General features: G+C 34.6%; 3 protein-coding genes across 8 annotated transcripts; 2 read left to right on the top strand and 1 right to left on the bottom strand.

Annotated features, from left to right (window-relative positions):
- LOC114712991 (pentatricopeptide repeat-containing protein At1g06710, mitochondrial-like) lies at positions 1-5,944 on the top strand. Of its 6 annotated transcripts, none has more exons than XM_028897568.1 (3): positions 1-2,656; positions 4,549-4,659; positions 5,657-5,944. In XM_028897568.1, exons 1-2 carry the CDS (start codon positions 17-19, stop codon positions 4,618-4,620), a joined length of 2,712 nt encoding a protein of 903 aa, XP_028753401.1. In that variant the 5' UTR covers positions 1-16; the 3' UTR covers positions 4,621-4,659; positions 5,657-5,944. The 6 variants fall into 6 exon arrangements, with proteins under 6 accessions (XP_028753401.1, XP_028753399.1, XP_028753398.1 ...); XM_028897566.1 differs by having other exon boundaries at positions 4,546-4,659; positions 5,790-5,944; XM_028897565.1 differs by having other exon boundaries at positions 4,546-4,659; positions 5,751-5,944.
- A 3,845-nt stretch (positions 5,945-9,789) lies between these two features.
- On the top strand, positions 9,790-13,308 carry LOC114712994 (uncharacterized). The gene is made up of 5 exons (XM_028897571.1): positions 9,790-10,093; positions 10,170-10,387; positions 11,060-11,158; positions 11,632-11,705; positions 12,889-13,308. The coding sequence occupies exons 1-5, from the start codon at positions 9,790-9,792 to the stop codon at positions 13,112-13,114; spliced, it is 921 nt and encodes a 306-aa protein (XP_028753404.1). The 3' UTR covers positions 13,115-13,308.
- Positions 13,309-14,689: 1,381 nt separating this feature from the next.
- On the bottom strand, positions 14,690-18,699 carry LOC114712993 (nucleolar protein 8). The gene is made up of 5 exons (XM_028897569.1): positions 18,584-18,699; positions 18,221-18,450; positions 16,764-16,985; positions 15,906-16,319; positions 14,690-15,827 (listed from the first exon to the last, which is right to left on the bottom strand). Exons 2-5 carry the CDS (start codon positions 18,443-18,445, stop codon positions 14,790-14,792), a joined length of 1,899 nt encoding a protein of 632 aa, XP_028753402.1. The 5' UTR covers positions 18,446-18,450; positions 18,584-18,699; the 3' UTR covers positions 14,690-14,789.
- Between the last annotated feature and the right edge of the window lie 1,783 nt (positions 18,700-20,482).

Below are 20,482 nucleotides of genomic sequence, written 5' to 3'. Positions count from 1 at the left end.
TGATGAGGCTGTACTGATGTCGAATGCTATTAGGAGACAAAGTGATGGGTTTGGTTATGAAACCCAGAAATTTCTCAGGCAGTTTCGGGGGAAATTGAACAAAAATTTAGTTGTGGAGGTCTTGAATCTTGTGAAGGATCCTGCATTGTGTGTTAAGTTTTTCTTATGGGCGGGTCGTCAAATCGGTTATAGTCATACACAAGCAGTGTATGATGCTCTTCTGGATATACTGTGTTGTAACGATAACGAGAGAGTTCAGGAAAATTTTTTACGAGAAATAAAAGACGACGATAACGAAGTGCTCCGGAAGTTGCTCGATGTTCTGGTGCGGAAGTGTTGCCGTAATGGGTTGTGGAACATGGCGTTGGAAGAACTGGGGAGACTGAAGGATTATGGGTACAAGCCCTCACGGACAACTTATAACGCCTTGGTTCAAGTTTTCCTTAAAGCTGGAAAATTAGACACTGCTTATTTGGTTTACAAAGAGATGTCCAACTATGGATTTGATATGGATGGGTTTACTCTGAGTTGTTTTGCCTATTCCCTCTGCAAAGCGGGGAGGTTAAGGGATGCTCTGACATTGATAGAGAAGGAGGAATATGTTCCTGATACTGGATTTTATAATAGGATGATCTCTGGATTATGTGAAGCTTCACATTTCGAAGAAGCCATGGATATCTTAAACAGAATGCGCTCTGACGGATGCATTCCTAATGTTGTGACTTATAGGAGCTTGCTTTCTGGCTGTTTGAAGAAAGGACAGCTGGGCAGATGCAAGAGAATTCTTAGTTTGATGATTACTGAAGGCTGTTACCCAAATCGTGAAATATTTAATTCTCTAGTACATGCTTATTGCAAATCAAGGGACTACTCTTATGCCTATAAGTTGTTTAAGAAAATGAATAACTGCGGGTGTCAGCCCGGCTATTTGGTTTATAATATATTGATTGGTGGTATATGTGGCAATGAAGAACTGCCATCCTCAGATATGTTAGAATTGGCTGAAAAAGCTTACTCTGAGATGCTTAATTTAGGGGTTGTTTTGAATAAGATCAATGTCAGCAACTTTGCACGGTGTCTCTGTGGGGCTGGAAAATTTGATAAGGCTTTTAAGATTATATCTGAAATGATGAGCAAGGGTTTCATTCCTGATGATAGTACATACTCCAAAGTGATTGGTTTCCTTTGTGATGTCTCAAAGGTGGAAAAGGCATTTTTGTTGTTTGAAGAGATGAAAAGAAATGGTGTTGTTCCTAGTGTTTACACTTATACAATTTTAATTGATAGCTTCTGCAAAGCTGGTCTCATTGAACAGGCTCGTAAATGGTTAGATGAAATGGTCAGAAATGGTTGCACTCCTAATGTGGTGACTTATACTGCCCTTATTCATGCATACCTAAAAGCCAGAAAGGTGTCCAATGCAAATGAACTGTTTGAGATGATGTTGGTAGAAGGATGCAAACCCAATGTTATTACCTATACGGCTTTAATTGATGGCCTTTGCAAGGCTGGGCAGATCGAAAAAGCATGCCAAATCTATGCCAGAATGAGAAGTAACATAGAAACTTCAGATATGGGCATTTATTTCAGGTCAAATGACAACAGCTGTGAAAAACCAAATGTTGTTACATATGGGGCTTTGTTGGATGGCCTGTGTAAAGCAAACCGGGTCAAAGAGGCCCATGAACTTTTGAATTCTATGTCTGGTGGAGGTTGTGAGCCTAACCATATAGTGTATGATGCTCTTATAGATGGCTTTTGCAAGGCTGGAAAGCTTGAGGACGCCCAAGAGGTGTTTGCCAAGATGTCAGAGCGTGGATACAGCCCAAATTTGTATACCTACGGCTCTTTAATTGATGTGCTGTTTAAAGAGAAAAGATTGGATCTTGTTTTGAAGGTCTTGTCCAAGATGCTGGAGAATTCTTGTGTTCCCAATGTTGTTATTTACACAGAGATGATAGACGGTCTCTGCAAAGTTGGAAAGACAGATGAGGCTTACAAGCTCTTGCTTAAGATGCAGGAAAAAGGCTGCAATCCAAATGTTGTAACTTATACTGCCATGATTGATGGATTTGGGAAATTAGGTAAAATTGAAATGTGCCTTGAGCTACTGAGAGATATGTGCTCTAAAGGTTGTGCTCCAAACTTTATAACCTACAGGGTCTTGATAAATCATTGTTGTTCCGCTGGCCTTCTTGATGAGGCTCACAGACTTTTAGATGAAATGAATCAAACTTATTGGCCAAAACATATCTCAAGCTATTGTAAAATTGTCGAAGGTTTTAGCAGAGAATTTATAACCTCTATTGGGCTTTTAAATGAGTTGGCTGAGAATGAGTCAGTGCCTATGCTTCCTGTTTACAGAGTTTTAATTGATAATTTTGTCAAGGCTGATAGACTAGAGGCTGCTTTAAAGTTACTAGAAGAAGTTCCCTTGTCTTCAGCTGTTGAAGATGGCAGTAGACATTTATATGCCTCATTGATTGAGAGTCTGTCACAGGCAAGTAAGGTCGATAAAGCATTTGAACTATATGCAACCATGATAAGTAGGAATATTGTTCCGGAGCTGAGCACATTTGTTCATCTCATCAAAGGCCTTACTAGGGTTGATAGGTGGCAAGAAGCACTTGAATTATCAGATAGCATTTGTCAAATGGTTCGTCACCCTCTCTCTTTCTAAAACCTCTTAGTTTCAAAACATTATTACGGTGCATCTAATACATTGTCATCTCGACTCTAGTAGTTTGGATTTTAGGTTGCATCCAAGATGCCTTTGGTATATTGGTATTTGGTGCCTTATCTGGTATCATCCTAGATTCCGTGACTGCATAGGATGACATATTTTGGATAGTATTTACCATACAAAAATCATTGGGATCTGACATCATAGCATTGTTAACTTTTATAAAGTACCTAACTAATGGTATCCTTTCTATGGCAATTTTCAATCATCATACCAAATATTGAAATTTTATATTCCCTTGATATCTTATACTAAGATATGCATCATACTGCAGAATGTTGGATAACAATGTACCAAACAGCTTCTTAGACACGTTTTTGGCAAAATTTCCTTAAATCTGCAAATAGTAGTACATTCTGCTTGCATTTTTAATCGCAGAAATATGCTTCATGCTCGAATTTTTTTCCCGTTTTCTTTCTTTAGTTTTTATTTTATTTTATTTTATTAAATGGATGCCTGAAAGCTCTGTAGTTTTGAAAAGTATCTTGATGAAACTGCTCTTTAGTTGAACTAGACCCTCATCTATCGGGGGCAAATTTAATTTGATAAAAAAAAAAAAAGATGTCTTATGATTTGTGGAAAGAATTAAATGAAGTTATGGCCAGCAGTTAGAACGTAGTTTTTCCATATTAAAAAATGTCAGAGACTCAGAGCCTAAGTAAAAATGTAACTCTGTTATATCTCTTATTAGCTTGCCTTCAAGTTATGCTCCTTTCTCTTGCCCAGTGTTTGCTAGTTTGGTGCAGCACAACTTAAAGATTGACGAACACTGCTCAAATCTGTAACCCATTGTTGTTAGTAGATACATATTACTCCCTCCGTTCCTTATTATAAGAGACATTTGATGCTCATGGCATGTTCCTATATATAAGAGACACTTACAAGTTGTCTTTACTTTTTTGTGTTGATTTACTATTTTACCCATATTTATTATCTCCAACTCACACTCTCTCTCCCTTCCACTTCTCTTTCTTTTAATAATTTAATTGTTCTCTCTCATGCTCTCTCTCCTTATTAATGAGGGTATTTTTGGAAAAAAAATTATATTTTTTACACATTAATTGTTCTTAACTAATTTTAACTATTTTTTTGATCAACGTATTTCGGTTATTTGTCTCTTATAATAAGGAACGGAGGGAGTATTGTTTTGCACATACAAGTCATTTATAAAATTTAGAACTCCTAATTTCTTCTTTTTCTTTTTCTTTTTTCCTTGCTTATTAAATTTTCTAAACTATTGGTGCATATCAGCAGGCCTATATGAAAGTTTTGAAATTCCATAAATCCGCTTGTAATTGTCCCCTTCATTTGGAGAATCGATCTTATATTTATTACGAAATTGTAGAATCTTTGAGTTTGGTACTTGACATCAATATGGTCCAAATGAAGTTCTTGAGCTGTATAACTCTCTTGGGAGTTTGGTCTGTGGTTGTGACGGCAGATCAATTTAAAGAGGATAACTGATTATGGTTGATAGTCATTTACCATAGGATGCATGGTTATACTCCTTGAGAAGATTGAAATTGGAACTTAGGGCTGATCTTGAAAATTTGACATTAGGAATGCTAAAAGTTTAGGGTAAGTAATGTACTGGATTGGGTGTATAGATTATGGTAATATTTTCAAGTTAGTTCAGTTCTATTAGTTAATGGTGATTTTTCCTTCCTCTTGATAATTTTATCACGTTCTTAGTAAAACAGAAGTTCATATTTTTCCTCTTGGCTTCACTGCCTATTCAAGCCTTCAGATTATTTATTTGATTATTTTGGCATATTCCACTTATCATTTTTCTTCTTTTATAGCAGGACATCCGTTGGCTTCTCAAAGAGATCCCCAGTCAACATAAAACATCTGTCGTACAGACTGGAAGTGACTGATGGAAGATGGGCACAGTCAGGAATTATCTGGTCAAGCAGGTAAGATAATGCCCTTCTTCACTGATATTTCGTGATGCCTTTCCATTAATTAATAAGCTTCACCTGTGGAAGCAATTGTTTTCTTTGAAGAAATTTTGAAAAGATTATTTTCATAATCCATTGATGTCCAAGTTCTGACATCTTGCTTAATTTTTCCTCACCATCATGGTAAAGTGCTGTTTGTCGGCAAACATGGGAATGGTGGAGCACTTGATTGGTCCTTCCCTTCCCACAGTTGGCATAGAGAAGATTAAACTAGTGACTGTATTGTTGGCAAAGTTCTCTAGATAAAAAGTTCTCTAAGATTAAAATCTTAGAGCTTAATATGAAATGTTTTGAACCTTCATCATCAGCCATTCCCCTTAAATAGTTTTGCTGGTTGAATGGTGAATTTGCATGTTTTCTTAAGAATTACATAAATGCAGTCCGTGGGCAAACATGCGAATGGTGGAACACTTGATTCGTCCTTCCCTTCTTGCAGTTGAGCCAAAAAAAAAAGTAATTATTCTATTATTGGTTAAGTTCTCCATATAAAAGAACTGATTTATTGCTGATGATTGTATCATTGGTAATTTTGTTCATTTAGCCTATATTAAGCGTGTTATGATACGAAACACTTTGGATTGAGGAAATGGAAACTTGATGAGCAGCACATAACAGTAATTATGCACTTATCTGGGTCGTGTAGGGAAGGGTCTCACGGTGGACTGTAGATTGTGATGGCTTATGGGATTTAGAATGGATTGTGTTTTATTTAAGGATTACTTTGTCTGACAAGTGATGGCTATTTTGTAAATTTTAACGCCCCTGATTGCTGTTTGATGATGCTTTTGCCTCAGCATAGTGGAGGCTTTTATGAACCAGTGTGCCATGAGATATTGGTCCCGTTTGGTTGTTCTTGCATTTTTATTAAGTTTGCTCTTCCTTGATTAGGCTCATTAGGTTTGCTCGTGTGTTAGCTTATTTGTTTGCAAACCTGATAAAAATTTTTTATCAGGTTTGCTGTTATTCGTCCTGTCATGATCATCTGGCATCAACTGTAACAATCACTTTCAGTGATCCTAGAGCTCTTGTGTGCTTCTGCTACAAAGGAAAAATGATTTTGTTTCTGGTGGCATTGCATCACCAAGTCCCTGTGACCCCAACGCAAAATTTGGGAGTTCGTAAACAATATGAATCATATCTTGGTTGATCAACTCAACGATGAATGAATTCGGCGGCCATTTTCGCTTTTACAAGACAGACAAGGAGAGGCGGGAGGTTGTCAGGGAGACGTTCCCTGTGGAGGACACTGTTATCCTTGAGATCAAGGGTCACCGTTGTGTGTTGAGGTAAGGAGATTGAACCGTCACAAAGTACTTACTATAATTCTCTTATTGAGTATCAGCATCTTCTTAATGTGTTTGAACTGACAGCCTGTGAAAAGAAATCTCAACCTGAGTCTGCTTCTTTTAGCCAAGAACCATGGGAGTTCCCCCATAAAGTGTTCAGAAATTAGAATAGAGCACCACTGAGAAAATTGTTTGGGCAGATATTCTTACTTATTCAAGAAAAAATGACAAAAAAAGAAGTTGGAAATTACTAAATGCCAAATAAGGAATGTTAACAAAAACTTATTGTCATTTGCAAATTCAGTGTTGTTGACATCAAATAAAATGTTGTTACCAAACCAGATTTGAAATTCGGTAATTTCCAGTTTTTTTTTTTTTGTGGTCATTTTTCCTTCAAGTAATTTATGGTGTGTAAATCCCTTTGCTTGGGTTGAAGACTTGGGAGAAACATATGACATGATTGGCATTCCTTGTTCAGGAATAGCCCCGTTTTGTCTACTTGATGGAAATGAAGTTGGATTCCATTGCACGAAATTCAAGGTATGCAATCTTTATTATGTTCCCGTTATCAATACTTCACAATAGCTATATAAATATATATATATTTTTATTTGGGGATATAGGAGACATTTCTTTTATAAAAAAATCGTTTTTTTTTTATTCCATTCTCCACTCCGTTTCATTTCTTTCTTGGAACCACTCGAGGATGTAAGCATTGCTGATGTATCCCTATCCGAAGTTAGTGGCGGTGTTGAAATGAGAGCTTTAAGTTGATCTGATCTTTCAGAAATGTTATTTTTCACCCCAAAACTTACTTTCAGTTCGCTGCCAATTAGCAAAGTTGCAAAGGATTTAAATTGCAACGTTAGCTCCTGATAAAATGGTTATGCTTTTCAGGATTGAGAAGGAAAATTTGAAATGTCAAGGATGACAAATTTATCGCCAAGTTCATGAACTTCACAAAGGGTAGTGTACGGTATGGTTAGGTCACTCTAGGCGCAAGGAGGGAGTATTTAATTGGAGAATCAGAATGTTGGCCCCAAAAAAAAAAAATTTGAGAATCAGAATGGTTTAAGGAATTGGTTCGTAAATTCCGTTGGCAAAAAAAAAAAAAAAAAGAATTGGTTGGTAAATGTTCATAAATATTTTGTTGGTGAGAAATTTGGCATTACCTCAATTCCTTACCGGGTTTATTTGGATTGACGGTAAAAAAAGTAATTTATTTTTAATATAATTTTTAGAAAAATAAGATTAGGTAAAAATTAAATTGTGTAATGTGATTTATGTTTGAATTGACTTTATAAAAGTTAGTTTGCAAAATCAAAATGTTGTTTGAATTATGATTGAATAAATTAGTTTAGTTTGTAGAATAATCAAAATGAGTATAATTTTTATTAAATAATGAAAAATGATTGAAAATATGAATTTATAAAATATAATAATTTTAAATTATTATAATAAGAAGAAGTTATATTTAATGAATGAAATATATTTAAATTAGAAATCATAATAACGTAAAATTTTGAAGTAAATACTACATAAGCAATTGGATAGTATACTCTATCAATTTATGTAAATACAAAATAAAAAATAATATTAAAAATGAATAAATAAAAACTAACTAGGAGTTATAAGGAATATATAGAGAGAAGCATAAGAACAACATAAACATAGAGACATAAATGTCTTTTAATTTTAAACAGCTATTTTTGCATAAATCAAAAATAAGTTTTAGGTATTTTTCTATTTAATGAATGATGTATATTTAAAAAAAATTAGAAATATTATAAGAAATTATTTATGTAAATATAAAATGAAAAATAACTTTAACAAGTTAGACATTATTTATTGTAAAATATTAAAATTAAAACTATTCTTAATAATAAAAAGCATTAATTAAAAGATTTTGATTAATTTAAGAAGTTTTATAATTCATAAGCAACACGATTATGTGAGATTAAAAAAATAATTCTCAGCAAAAAACTTTTTTTTTTATCAGATTCCTGTTTTTCTTTTCTTTTCTTTTTTTCTTTTCAATTTCATTTTCCCATGTTAGTGTTGGTAATTTTCTTTCCCCAATTCAGACGTTCTCCATCACCCTTTTGCTCGCTCTCTCTTTTCCAAGCCAATAAACACAATTTTAAAGGTCAAAAGTAGCTTCTATTAGCTTGTGCCAATTGTGAAAAATAAGTTATTTTGTCTCAAAAGTAAGATGAGCCAAAAGTGAAACCAGACACAGCAAAAATTGTTTAATCTGGTTTTTGATCCACAAGGAGTTTATAAGTCATTTTTAAGTGAATTCAAACAGACTAAATATAAAAGCTATTTAATTAATTGGATAAATTAAAAAAATTATTTAAGTTAGTTATTTGTAACAACTATGAGTTGGTTTTCTCAAAACATCTTTTTGATTATCACTACTATTAGATGGAATTCTCCTTAATATTTATAATTAATAAGGATATTTTAAAGAATAAATTATAAATTTGGTAGACAAAAAATTAAGATATTATATTTAAGATTGAATTTTATCATTAACTAGTTTTTATATTAAAAACCAAAAATAGTATTTACGTAAACAACTTTGTCAACTATTACAAATTGATTATACTCAGACATGTCACCATGTAATAGATATATTTATCAAATCAATCGAATAGTTGGGTCATATTTGTTCAAATGGGTTATATCCGTGAATTTGATACTTTTTTCTTTTTTTAACATGGAACGATTAGAAACAAAGTCACCTAATAACTATTTTAAAATTTAATAACTTCTCAACATTACTTTTATAATTAGGATGGGAGGTAGTATATATTTTAAAAAATAATAATTTATAATAATAAATAAAAAGTAAAATCATACTATATTCATATCACAAATATAATAATGTGACTAAATAATTATTTTTATATTTTTTTAAGATTTCGTGAGATAATTACAACTTAGAAGTGACAAATTGTGGATTTGGGGTATGTATAACATACAGGGAAAATCATATCGGAGGTATTTATATTTTTTTTCAATTTTCAATTTGGTACCTATGTGTTTTTTGTTCTTGACTAAATCTTTATTTTTCCTCTATTAACATCATTAATCCTTATGTAGAGACTAAAAATATCAATAGAACAAAGTTATAAGAGCTAATGTTGCTAAAAAGATAAAATTAAATGTTTAATTAAGGGAAAAAAACATATAGGTACCAAATTAAAAATTGAGAGAAAGTATAGTTACCTTCAATATGGTTTTCCCTAACATATATTCAGACAATCGCCCATGCCGTTTAGAAAGGAAATGATGTAAGCCGGTGGTGGCAAAGCTGCATAACGCGACGAAGACACGGTCTTCTTTGCCTATCTAGAGGTGAATCAGAATCCTTCTTCTTATCTTCTTCTTTGATCTCTCTCACTCTGCACTGTTTCTTTTATTATCTTTTTAATCTCATGCGATTTTCAGAATCCCTAATTTTGAACAACCTCCATCGCGTGTATGTGGGAACTGCAATTGATGGCATGTGCTTATGTGAGAGTTCTATAGGAATGCAATGTATCGTAACGTAATCCCATTTTGTGCCCATCAGTTTCGACAAGTTATCAATGTCTTTACTGTGTTGCTCACTAAGTTAGTTGGAATAATTTGATTATTCAATGATGAAAAATTGGAACAATTTGAATACATGAGGATACGAAGATAACTGGGATTCGTTTGTTACTAGCTTGAAGAAATTGTTGCAGTCTCCTTGGTGGAATTAGGACGATAAAGTGGATGAATTGGGCGAAATTGGGGGAAAATAATAGGGATGTATTTGAAGAAGCCGCTGTGGAGTGAAAAATTTCAAGAAGGGAAAGGAGAATCAACGGAGTCAGATGGAGATTCACTGGCCTCTGCGGCAGTGGGGGAGCTGGTGAACTCTCTTAACCAACAGAGAGTATACAGGGAAGTAACTCTTGTTCTTAGAACAGGTCTCAGAGATGCTTGTGCTGAGTTCTCATTTCTTCGGGTCCGTGGACTCCGTTCTATTCTCAAGTTCCTCCGTAACGTGGCTGAATCTGATGCAACTATTGACCTCTTTAATCAAACCCAATCTATTCCCGAACTTCAAGGTATGTAAGTTGTGTTGTTGGGAGATTGCTTGTTTTAGTCTGTTTGGTTTTGAATTTCAGCTGGTTGCGTCTACAGTTGTTCCAGTGCTCTTTCAACATTCTCTAAAAGAGACAGGAGATGACTACAATGATGATAGGGTGGCAAATTTGAATCATATATTTGGTGTGGAACCAATGAAAATAACAAGTCCATCAACTGATGCAGAAGTTGCATTGGCACTTCGAGTATTAGAAGGTTGTTGTTTGCTTCACCCCCGGAGCACCGCCCTTGCCCATCAACACAACGCAATTCAGGTACGAATGTAATTTTCTATGTGGTAGCTTTTAACATTTCTGTTGGGAAAGAAAAGATATGGAACTGGAAGCATGTTTTCTTATTTCCATTACTTTTTTCATCCGTGACAAGAAGGCTTGTTATGGTCCTTATTATGAATTTGAGTTGTCAATGCAATGCAGAAGCTGCTGAAATTATTCCACCGAAAGCAGAATTTAGCTGAATATAGAATATGCTCAAATGCGGAGCAACAAACACAGACGCAAGATTATGTCATACAACCTTACAAATACCTTATCTAACATTTCACCTTCTATTAAAGTTACTATTCATAGAATTGTTGTTAAAAAGATTAAGTGGGACGTTTATGCTTTGAATATTCACAAATCTTGAGGAATATTTTATTCTCAGCATAGAAAAACTTAGCGGACAGATTATTCTCCTTGATCTTTAAACAATGTTATAACTAACAAAGCATACATGAACAAATGATGTAAAATCAAAACATTAAAACCCTCCAATTATTTTGAACAAGGAGTCTCCTTTGAGTTGTTGATTGGAAACCCAAAGAGAAGCACGCAAATAATCTATCCCATATAGCAGGCAATGTAAATGATATTCATACAATTCCGGACATTGCGCGTTGACTAAATGCATAGCCAGAGGGAATCAAATTTCTTTTACCTTTGCAGGTTTTGATGAATATATTATCGACTCGGGGGGTACTTGAGCAAGGTGCATGTTTGGACGCTCTAATCTCTATAATGGTGGATTCACCACCCAATCAAATGGTAGAACTCTCATCTTGGCATCAGTTGAATGTGTGGACTAATCTTATCATTGTTCAAAACACCTGAATGCTAGTGTTTGCTAGAGATTCACCAAGGAATTTAGCTAGCGAGTTCTAATTCCTATGTGTCATGGATTTCAGATACAAGATATCGGCTCAAATATATAGGAATTCATCCCCATGTTTCAATTTTCCGGATCAAATTTGTACTTAAATTCATTCATAGTTTTCCAAAATCTTTATATATCAAAATTTTTGCATACCAAACACTGAAGAAAAATGATCTTATTTTTTCTGAGGTTTCATTTTGAAGCTAAAATGATGAGTTATTGGCTTAACTTTAAGACTTACCAATAAATGTCAGAAAACCTTTCATCCTGATGCTTAGCTGAGAGTTTGTCTAAGGTTTGCTGCAAGGAACATTCTTGCTCTGTCACCTCTAAAAGTTGCATCTTCTTGTTTATGATTTATTAGGATTTTGAGAAATGTAATGGTATTATGGAAGTTGCAGACCTTATACGAGACAAACAAGCGGATGAAAATCTCAGGTACTGTTCTTCTGCAACCAGTCTCACTCCTATTCGTGCCTGTTTGAATGATTTCTAGTGTGGAATTCATTGTGCAACATGCCAAATGGTCACATATTGATAATTATTTATATTTGGGCTCCCTGGTCTGGAAATTGCTATTCGTACATCCTGTTACTCTGTATTAGCTTACCTTCCAATTTATTTTGTCTGTAACGTTGGATGAAAATATCATATTTACTTTCCAAAACATGTACATATGTGATGCTTTTTTCAACTTTATGGAAATGACCAGATGTATTATATCTTGTCTTTTGTTGCTCAGCATTAATACTGGGGGTAATTCTTTTGTAAATGAGAATTTCAACCCATGCACACTTCCCATGAATGGTTGGTTTTAAATTTTCATTACACATATACACAGAATACAAGCTGGGTGGTTTAAGTAGAGAAAGGCTACTGGAGTTATCTGTGATGATCAAGTACTTAATAAGCTTAAAGGAAAGTTTTAATGAACTGGTATAAGACCAGCAATGATATATGATAGTGAATGACGGGCTCTGAAGGGCCGACAAGAACATAAAGTTGGGATAGCATAGATGAGGATGTTGAGATAGATATATGGTCACATAAGAGAAGATGGGATTTGAAATGATTGTATTGGAAGAGGAGTAGGCATGGCACTATTAAAGAGAAATTGGTAGAAAATAATGGTTTCAACATGTACAGGGAAGCTTTGGCCCAAAAAAAAAAAAAGTACAAAGAAGCTGTTGGAGGTGTCGATAAGGAGGATAGATTAAACAATATAAAATGCTTTGAACTTGAGGAAGACTAAAGAGAACACTTAATGAAGTCATTGGATGAGATTTTTAAGTTACCAGTCTACCTAAAAATTTGATTGTTGATAGAGAACAATGACATTGTGTGATTCATACAACTTAACTAGTGGGATAAGACTTGTTGTGTGTATGTGTCTTCTTGCCACTTTTATTCAAAGACTACCTATGAGTTGTGGTAAATCATGATGCAGTTTCTAAATCTGGTTCTGCATATTTATGCTTGGGAAGGAGACTATAAGTGTAAAATATTTTTTTATTTTGGGTGTTCTTATTCCTGAATAATCTTAGTATCTTGTTTTTCATGGTGAGTCTCCACTATTTTGGCATTACTCAAATTGCATTAATGGGAAAATTTCATTCCGCAGGTTGAAATGTGGGGAGTTTTTGTTGCTTCTCATTGGACATGTCAATGGAAGGGACAGGGCTCCTTTGGCATCAGTACATGAAGATATAAGGCACCTGCTTGGGGAGAAATCAGCTTCCTTGATTTGGGCAGCAAGTCAGTTTGGGTCAACGCTGGATCCGGAACAGAGACTTACAGCTCTACAGATCCAAGCTCGCAGGGTGCTTGAGTCATTGAACTTGTACTGAATTTCTTGGTCACATGAAGGAGCAAAGTTTTGAACTTGCTACTTTTCTCACCCCTCGCCACTAAACTAAACCCTAGTGGCTTGTTTGTATACTGAATTTGATTATAGGAATACTGTCAATGAAAACGGCAGCGATTCTAGTATAATCTTTATTGGAAAATTCAATGAGAATGTGGTCTATGATTGCTATTCGCATTCTGAAATGTTCTCGAGGAGATAACTTTAGGACTCAATGAACTTAAGTGGTAAGGGTTCAGAAATTTTCATTTCCCCAAGAACGTTTTAACTGTCCCGGTGAATATCTGCATGTATCATTGGCGGGCGCAGATTTGTGTAACAGATCATATGTTCAATCATATTTGTATGCTGAATTAATATACCTCCTCTAGTTTTTAATATCTAGTTTTTAATATAAGAGTTAGTTTAGAGTTAAATTTGATTGTAAATATGATACCTTAATTTTGCTTAAATTTATAATTCCCCCTCCCCAAAATATCACTATTGATTGTGCATATCAAGAAATTCCTACCAAGAAGTATATGCAATACACATAATTAAAAAGATTAAAAAAAATTAGTTTAGAAAAGTTAACACATATTCATTAAATAATTGGCTTAATTTTTTTTAATATTCCTAAATTAATTATTTAGTGTTTATGTTATATCAAGAGACAAGAGGCAGTAACTTTCTTCTTCGGGAAATATCCCCAAGAGGACGGTCAAATTTCGCAAACTTCGTTTTCTGATGAATTCGAAGAAGCAGCCTTGGTGTTCTCTGAATTTTATACACTTGCATTTTGCTTCCATTTGGACGACAAGACTATTTTCTTCTGGGTCTCTCTTTTTTCTGCGTCTCTTGTTCAGATATTCGTACTATCATTATTCTTGAAATTTTTATTATTCTATAATTTTTGAACTATGAATTTCCCCCTCAATTTTGAGACTTCCATGGGGATGATTCCCCGTCCTTTTGTAATCCTTATTTGATCCGTATTCCCAAAGGGAAAAAAACCCAAGAATTTCTCTACTCAAATTGCATCTGCAACATAACACTAAATACATGAAACATCATTATATTACATTTCTCCTCAGGAATTCAATTTGCCAATTTGTTCTTCATGACGTCCAGCTTAGTCAAACCAAATTCAAGGCCAAAACTAATGTGTTTTTAAAAGCATTAAGACTATATTGATGATAACAAGAATTCTGAAATTAAATTGATAGAATTTACATCTTCTGACTACCATGGAAGTTTATTCTATTATGCTCTTTAAAAATGAAATACAACAACAACAACAAACTTTATCCCAGTTAGGAGGATTGGTTATATGGATCGTACAACGCTATTATACTCTATCGATAACCAAGTCTTTAGATATGTTCTTAATCAGAATGTCTCGTTAATAGAATAATATGATACAAGCAACAATATCCAAGAGTCAACCCATGCAAAACGTGAGGGGAAACTCTGGTTTTTATATCTTTGTTGCAGGATTCTTCAGTTAAAAAATGACACATTGAAAAAAATGGCGAGAGTCAATGTAACTGATTTTAAATAAAATAAAATCTACATGTACTACTTTCATCGGAGAACCTAACAGTGAATATTTGGAATGTTACCCAAGTTTTGCAGTTCATCACAACCCAACCGCAGTTATGATTTCAGCAGTAAAGGACTTAATGCTCCTTCTTCTGCCCACGTTTCTTTTTGAGTGATCCACTCAGAGCAGCCTTGGTTTTTGCCCACTCTTTCAACGAAGCAGCACTCCTCATAAATGAGCATGTCTCACCTATTTTAACCTCTGTAGTGGATGTTTCATTTGTGTGTGTGTTACATTTTTCCTCAGGTATAGGAGCGGGAGAGATATCATTGCCAGCAACATGTTGACTCTTTTTCGGGGTACTCCTGGTCATGTTCAACTCATCCCCAACGGATACAATGGCAGCATGCTCAGCCAAAACATTATGCTTCTTTTCCGGGCTAGTCCTCACCAAATTCAACCCGTCCCCAGCAGATTCACTGTTAGATTCCATAGCTAAATCAATATAAGTGCTGTCACCGGAACCAGCAAGGTCATCAGTAGGCTCTTTCGCCACTGGCTTCTGAGAAGAGATTCCAGGCAAAATCTGAGATATGCTGAATGGATTGTTATTCTGACCAACCAATTGTGTCCAAGATTGCTTTTGCTTCCATGCAACACCTCTTCCTGACTGTTTGGATGTGGCATTTTGTATGGTAGGCCGTGCTTCAGCATGTTCTTCCATTACTTCTGGCTTGGCAGGTTCAGTCTCCTGGCCTCCCACCGTTACAATGTGCTCAGTTTTATTCTTTGCTGATTGAGGTTCACAGTCACCATGAGATCCTTGCTTTTCACTAGTATTAGAGTCTAGCAGCATATGGGAGGCATTGAAAGAACTGCTCCTTCCATCACCAAGAAGTTCTCTCCATGAAGATTTCTGAGACCACGAAACTTTAGTTGGTTCACCAAAACCAGCTATTTCAGTGCTGCGCACCAGTGAGCTCATCTCATTGGGATGTTTGTGCATTCGTCTCTTGCCTTCAGAGGCAGCAGAGGTAGACTCATTTCTTTTCCCTTCAAAATCATGATGGGCCTTTCTCTTCTTGTCAGGAGCAATATTATTGCATTTCTGCACCTCAAGCTTATTCTTGTTTGGTTCATCCTTTAAAATTTTTGCGTCATTCAATTCTGATTCCTGAAAATCCAGGAAAACAATTTAGATAAAACAGAAATATACCTATAATGCAACAGTACCATTCAGACATAAACTAACCTCATTTCCTAGTAATCTTTCAACTTCCAGGCTACCTATTACAGCTGTTTTCTTTTTCTTGGTATCCATGTTAATGATGAGACCATCATCATCGGTTGCACTATCTGCTTCAGATTCATCAGATTGTAAACCATCAGTGGACACATTTGAGTTCTGCTCCTTTTCAAAATGCACGGGACTTGATGCCTTTTCCCTTTCAAATAGTTTATTCATCACAACGTTCATTATGTTAATTTCTTCATCATTCATGCCACCACTTTCTGCATCCCCATTTTGAAATTGCTTTGGTCTTACTGTGTCAGAAGGACTAGAATGTTCCTCACAATCACAAAAATGCACTGGGAGAGGAGGAACTTCAACTTTTGGGAAACTATATTTGTGCTTGCCAGTTCCAGTGAATGGTATGGATTTCACCTGCACAAGTAGGTGAAATTAGAATCATGATGCAGCACTAGATAGAGGAAGCATCTTTACATAAACAGTAAAACAAAATATACCGGGGGATATGACAATTCTTAGAATAATTGACAAATTACATTCATTATAAAACATTTATCATCTGAAGCCTCGCTACAGTTTACCAAGCATGAGCCTGACATGTCCCATTAAGTATAGTCACACCATTTGCCTGACACTGCATTGGATATGAAACTGACGTGGTTTTGAGCTTAGTTTGATATTTACAATAATAACATACTGCTAATTGCGGCCGTTGGTATGAATACACAAAATAATGCCTGTATAGGAGGTAAAGAATAGAGACAATATGTCTATACTGCAGCTCCTGTCAACCCCCTAAATGAAAATGAAGATCTCTAAGAAGTCCATATAAGGAACATCTTCCAAGTTTTAACTCACCTTTCTCAATTTGGGAAAGAAAATCCGTAGCTTCTTTGTCTTTAGACTCTCTTTGCTAGGCATTTCTTTTAAGGAAATGCTTTCATCAGGATCAGGACTGGTGCTAGGTTCATCACTAGCAAGCTTAGCATCTTCTTCCCACTCTCGTTTCAAACGTACAAGATAATGTTCTTTAGCCTTCTCCAGCTTTAGCTTTCCACCCTTCCAGAGACATCCATTATACTGTGCACAACAAAAAAGTATAATAAACATGCAAGTAAGAAAATATATCAACATAAAAACACATATCCAACATAAACATGTAAAAAACCCAAAGAATTGCCAAGCTGATAAGTAAGCACATCAAAATGTTTTCCTAAGAAGCAAAGAAGATGGAGATAGTAAAACAGAGAGCAAGGATAAATGACCTGAACAGGATCTAAGGGAAGACAACATTCATGTTATCAAAAACTATAATAGCTAAAGCGAAAACCAAACTCTATAACAGAGAAAGCAAGTTCTGATATTCATTCTAAAAAGTTCAAACCCAAAATTCTTGCATGACTCCACACCTAACAGGCCGGTTACTCTAGCTTATCATTACTGGCACCTCCTTGATATGCCTATCTCAATATGATTGTCTGCGGCACAAACAATAATGCTTTAAGACCTTTGACACTGATTTAAGATTTTTATGCTCAGCAACATTCCACACATACAATCCGGAGTTGCAGATCTACTTTCTTGAAATTACATTAATTTCAAGAATTTATGAAGGCATTGCTAGTTCCTAAACCAAACTTAATCCTTGATCTGCTTTAAGTAGAACTTAATAACTTTTTGTGAAGACAAAATCTTTCAAGTGAAAAAAATTTATTTGTCTAGTACTCAACAAGCACGAATTGCATGCATGAATTTTCTGATATCATCCATTATTTTCCAAACATTATGAAGAGATTGCTGCAATACCATTTGGAGTGCCACTCTATCCAACTTCTCCAAAAAATGGCTCAGGATATATTAATTACATCCATCGTGCAAAAGACTAATAAAGATACCCTCTGATTTTAATTCACTTTCTCAATTTTTCTTGTATCTTTCATTCGTGTGAATTTTCTTGGATACTAATCAGACTTTTTATAAAACATATACATCGTTTGGTCAACAAAATCTCAGGACAGGGTAAAATTTTAAACCACTCCCCCTTGCCAAAACCCAGGAAAATGTCGGACCATGTTAAAGTATAAAAACATTACATTCATAAACAAGAATGAACCCGAAACACGCATGCACGCACACAGACCTTGCCAGCAGGACATATAAAATAGTAAACGAGAGGTTTTGATCAAGTCTGTGCGAGAGAATGCAGAAAATAACGACAAGACATAATAGTGAAACAATTATAGAGATGATGGTTATTTTCAACTCGTTCCCAAAAACCATATGCTTCGGTATTTACGGCAGTTTCGAATCATTACCCTGCTGAAAAGCTTGGAAAGACATTTTTGGTCCGTGGGAGAGGGCATGAAGTCAACATAAGCAAAGCTTCGACCTTTGGTTCTGATTATGTCAACTCTGTCAACACCACCCAGAGACCCAAACAACCTCCGGAGATCATCAGATGTCACACCTTCTCCCAAGCCTCCGACAAATACTCTCAGTCTAGACGTCTCAGCTTCTCTATTCTCCTCCTCCATATCCATTATATCTACAAATTGAGAATGCGCAACTTATACATTAGATTCATAATCTGAAAAACACTTAGCCACCAAGACACTAAAAACACTCGAATCAGACGCTTCAAATTGCATTTAAAAAGTAAAATATACGAAAATACTTACAGTAGGAATCAGAAATTTCTTGCAGCAGAAGTGGAAGTATGGGCAGGGAAGATAAAAGTGAGCTCAAAACCGAGGATTCCGATGAATGGATGCGAGGAAGCGAGCGAGGGTTTCCAAACAATAAACATGGATTGTGACGAGTATTAGGATACCAGCAATTTGAGGATTAATATAAGCTTAATACTCCTCCGGTCCTTATTATAAGACCCCATTTGACTTTTTATTTAGTCCTAATTATAAGATCCCAATCCATTTTTTCTCTTATATTTATACATTTTTTTCCAAGATAATCCTTCTAATAATGATAGTTTTAGCTAATATACTTAATTAGCAAGGATATTTTAGGAATGACAACACTTATTTATTATAAATAACCAACTTAACTTATTTCCTTAATATCCTCAAATAAGTCAATTGGGTCTTATAATTAGGACCGGACGAGTACTTTGTACTTTAAATATACTCTTTTTTTTTATTTTAATTTTAACCTCTCAAATTTCAAATTATAAATTTTGATCCTTTTATAAACAAAATGATCTAAGTTTTTATTAGATTATATTAGGGGTGTTCATGGAGTCAGTGGCCCGCTATACCCGTCCAAGCCCGCTAGAAAATGCCCAGCCCGTCCTTAAAAAAATGGCCCAAAAGATATATTGGGCATGTTCGGGCTAGACAAATTGTTAGGCAGGGCTGGGCATCGGGCATGGTATGCTGCCCTGCTTATTTGGCCCTACCCGCAAAAATATATATAATTTTATTTATATATATTTTATTTATCTCATATTTATCTCCTGAATCAAACACACTGTTGCATCAATGTTCAATATTCATTATACTTATTTATTTTCAAATGATTTTAAAAGTAAACGTGTTATCATTTACTGCGATTTGTATAATCATTTTCTTTTTTAATACAAACATTATGACTATTAACAATTTGTATAATTGATTCATGCTCTTATGAGTATTTGGGAGTTATGGAAAAAAAATATTTACATTTGGCTAAGAAATTTTAGAAACTAGAAAAGCAATTAAGTTTAATAAATTATACTAACAACATTTTTGTTTGTCATAATTTACTCCTCTTAGTTGCTATAAAATGTTGTTTCATAATATATTAATTAGAAATAACTAAATTAAGGTTAAGTTGCCATGTTAATATAAAGTTACATTAGATTATCTATAAGAACATAAATAACTAGTTAAGTAATATAGTATATTGATTTACTGGGCATGGAAGCCCGCCCTGCCCAACCCGCATTTGTCCAGCCTGAATTTACTCAGGCTTTTCATGGGCAGGGCCGGGCAATGGGCTGTATTTTCAAGCTCGTTCATTTTTCGGGTTAGGCATCGGACAAGGGTCCTGCCCAGCCCTGCCCATGTGCAGCCCTAGATTATATGGACCAATATTTCAAAGGAAAAGAAATTTGAGGAACTAAAACTAAAATGAAAACAAACTTAAGGAACCAACAATTATATTAACCCTTCAATTAAATAATTATTCATATTTAGGCCTCAAAAAAAGGCAAAAATATCAGAAAAAGAACCATAAAATTATTATTTCTCAATTTAGGTACTTAAGAATTAATAATGACAAAAAAGAAGCCGGTGTCTGATTTGGACATTTGGTACCAAACTACTCCTTTTTATTAATTGTTCAATATTTATTATTACCAACTCACAACTTATTAGTAAATAACTTGTTATTGTGAATACATTTCTTGTTATTTATTATCCAATACTTACGATTTTTAATTTAGAACTTGTTAATAAACTTTTTAATATAAAAGTATTTTTGTTATTTAATTATATTTTCAAAGTATTAGATTAGGTACCACTTCTTTTTTATTATTTTCAACTCTTAGATGCCTGATTTAAAATATTACATTTTTCAATTTT

Source organism: Neltuma alba, unplaced genomic scaffold (genome assembly GCF_004799145.2).
Source record: "Neltuma alba isolate B1F8T4 unplaced genomic scaffold, ASM479914v2 tig00011408_pilon, whole genome shotgun sequence".
NCBI classification, from domain to species: Eukaryota; Viridiplantae; Streptophyta; class Magnoliopsida; order Fabales; family Fabaceae; genus Neltuma; species Neltuma alba.
The sequence above is the reverse complement of the archived record's forward strand: the minus strand, read 5'-3'. Positions and strand labels throughout refer to the sequence as shown.

Bases quoted from the DNA above. Each gene is read 5' to 3' on its own strand.
- LOC114712991 (XM_028897566.1), top strand. From the start codon at position 17: ATGTCGAATGCTATTAGGAGACAAAGTGATGGGTTTGGTTATGAAACC. The intron at 2,657-4,545 runs GTTCGTCACCCT...CTTCTTTTATAG, and splicing joins CAGATAGCATTTGTCAAATG to CAGGACATCCGTTGGCTTCT.
- LOC114712994 (XM_028897571.1), top strand. From the start codon at position 9,790: ATGTATTTGAAGAAGCCGCTGTGGAGTGAAAAATTTCAAGAAGGGAAA. The intron at 11,159-11,631 runs GTAGAACTCTCA...ATGATTTATTAG, and splicing joins ATTCACCACCCAATCAAATG to GATTTTGAGAAATGTAATGG. The intron at 11,706-12,888 runs GTACTGTTCTTC...TTCATTCCGCAG, and splicing joins CAAGCGGATGAAAATCTCAG to GTTGAAATGTGGGGAGTTTT.
- LOC114712993 (XM_028897569.1), bottom strand. From the start codon at position 18,445: ATGGATATGGAGGAGGAGAATAGAGAAGCTGAGACGTCTAGACTGAGA. The intron at 16,986-18,220 runs GTAATGATTCGA...TGTTGTGCACAG, and splicing joins TTTCCAAGCTTTTCAGCAGG to TATAATGGATGTCTCTGGAA. The intron at 16,320-16,763 runs GTGAGTTAAAAC...CTACTTGTGCAG, and splicing joins TCTTTCCCAAATTGAGAAAG to GTGAAATCCATACCATTCAC.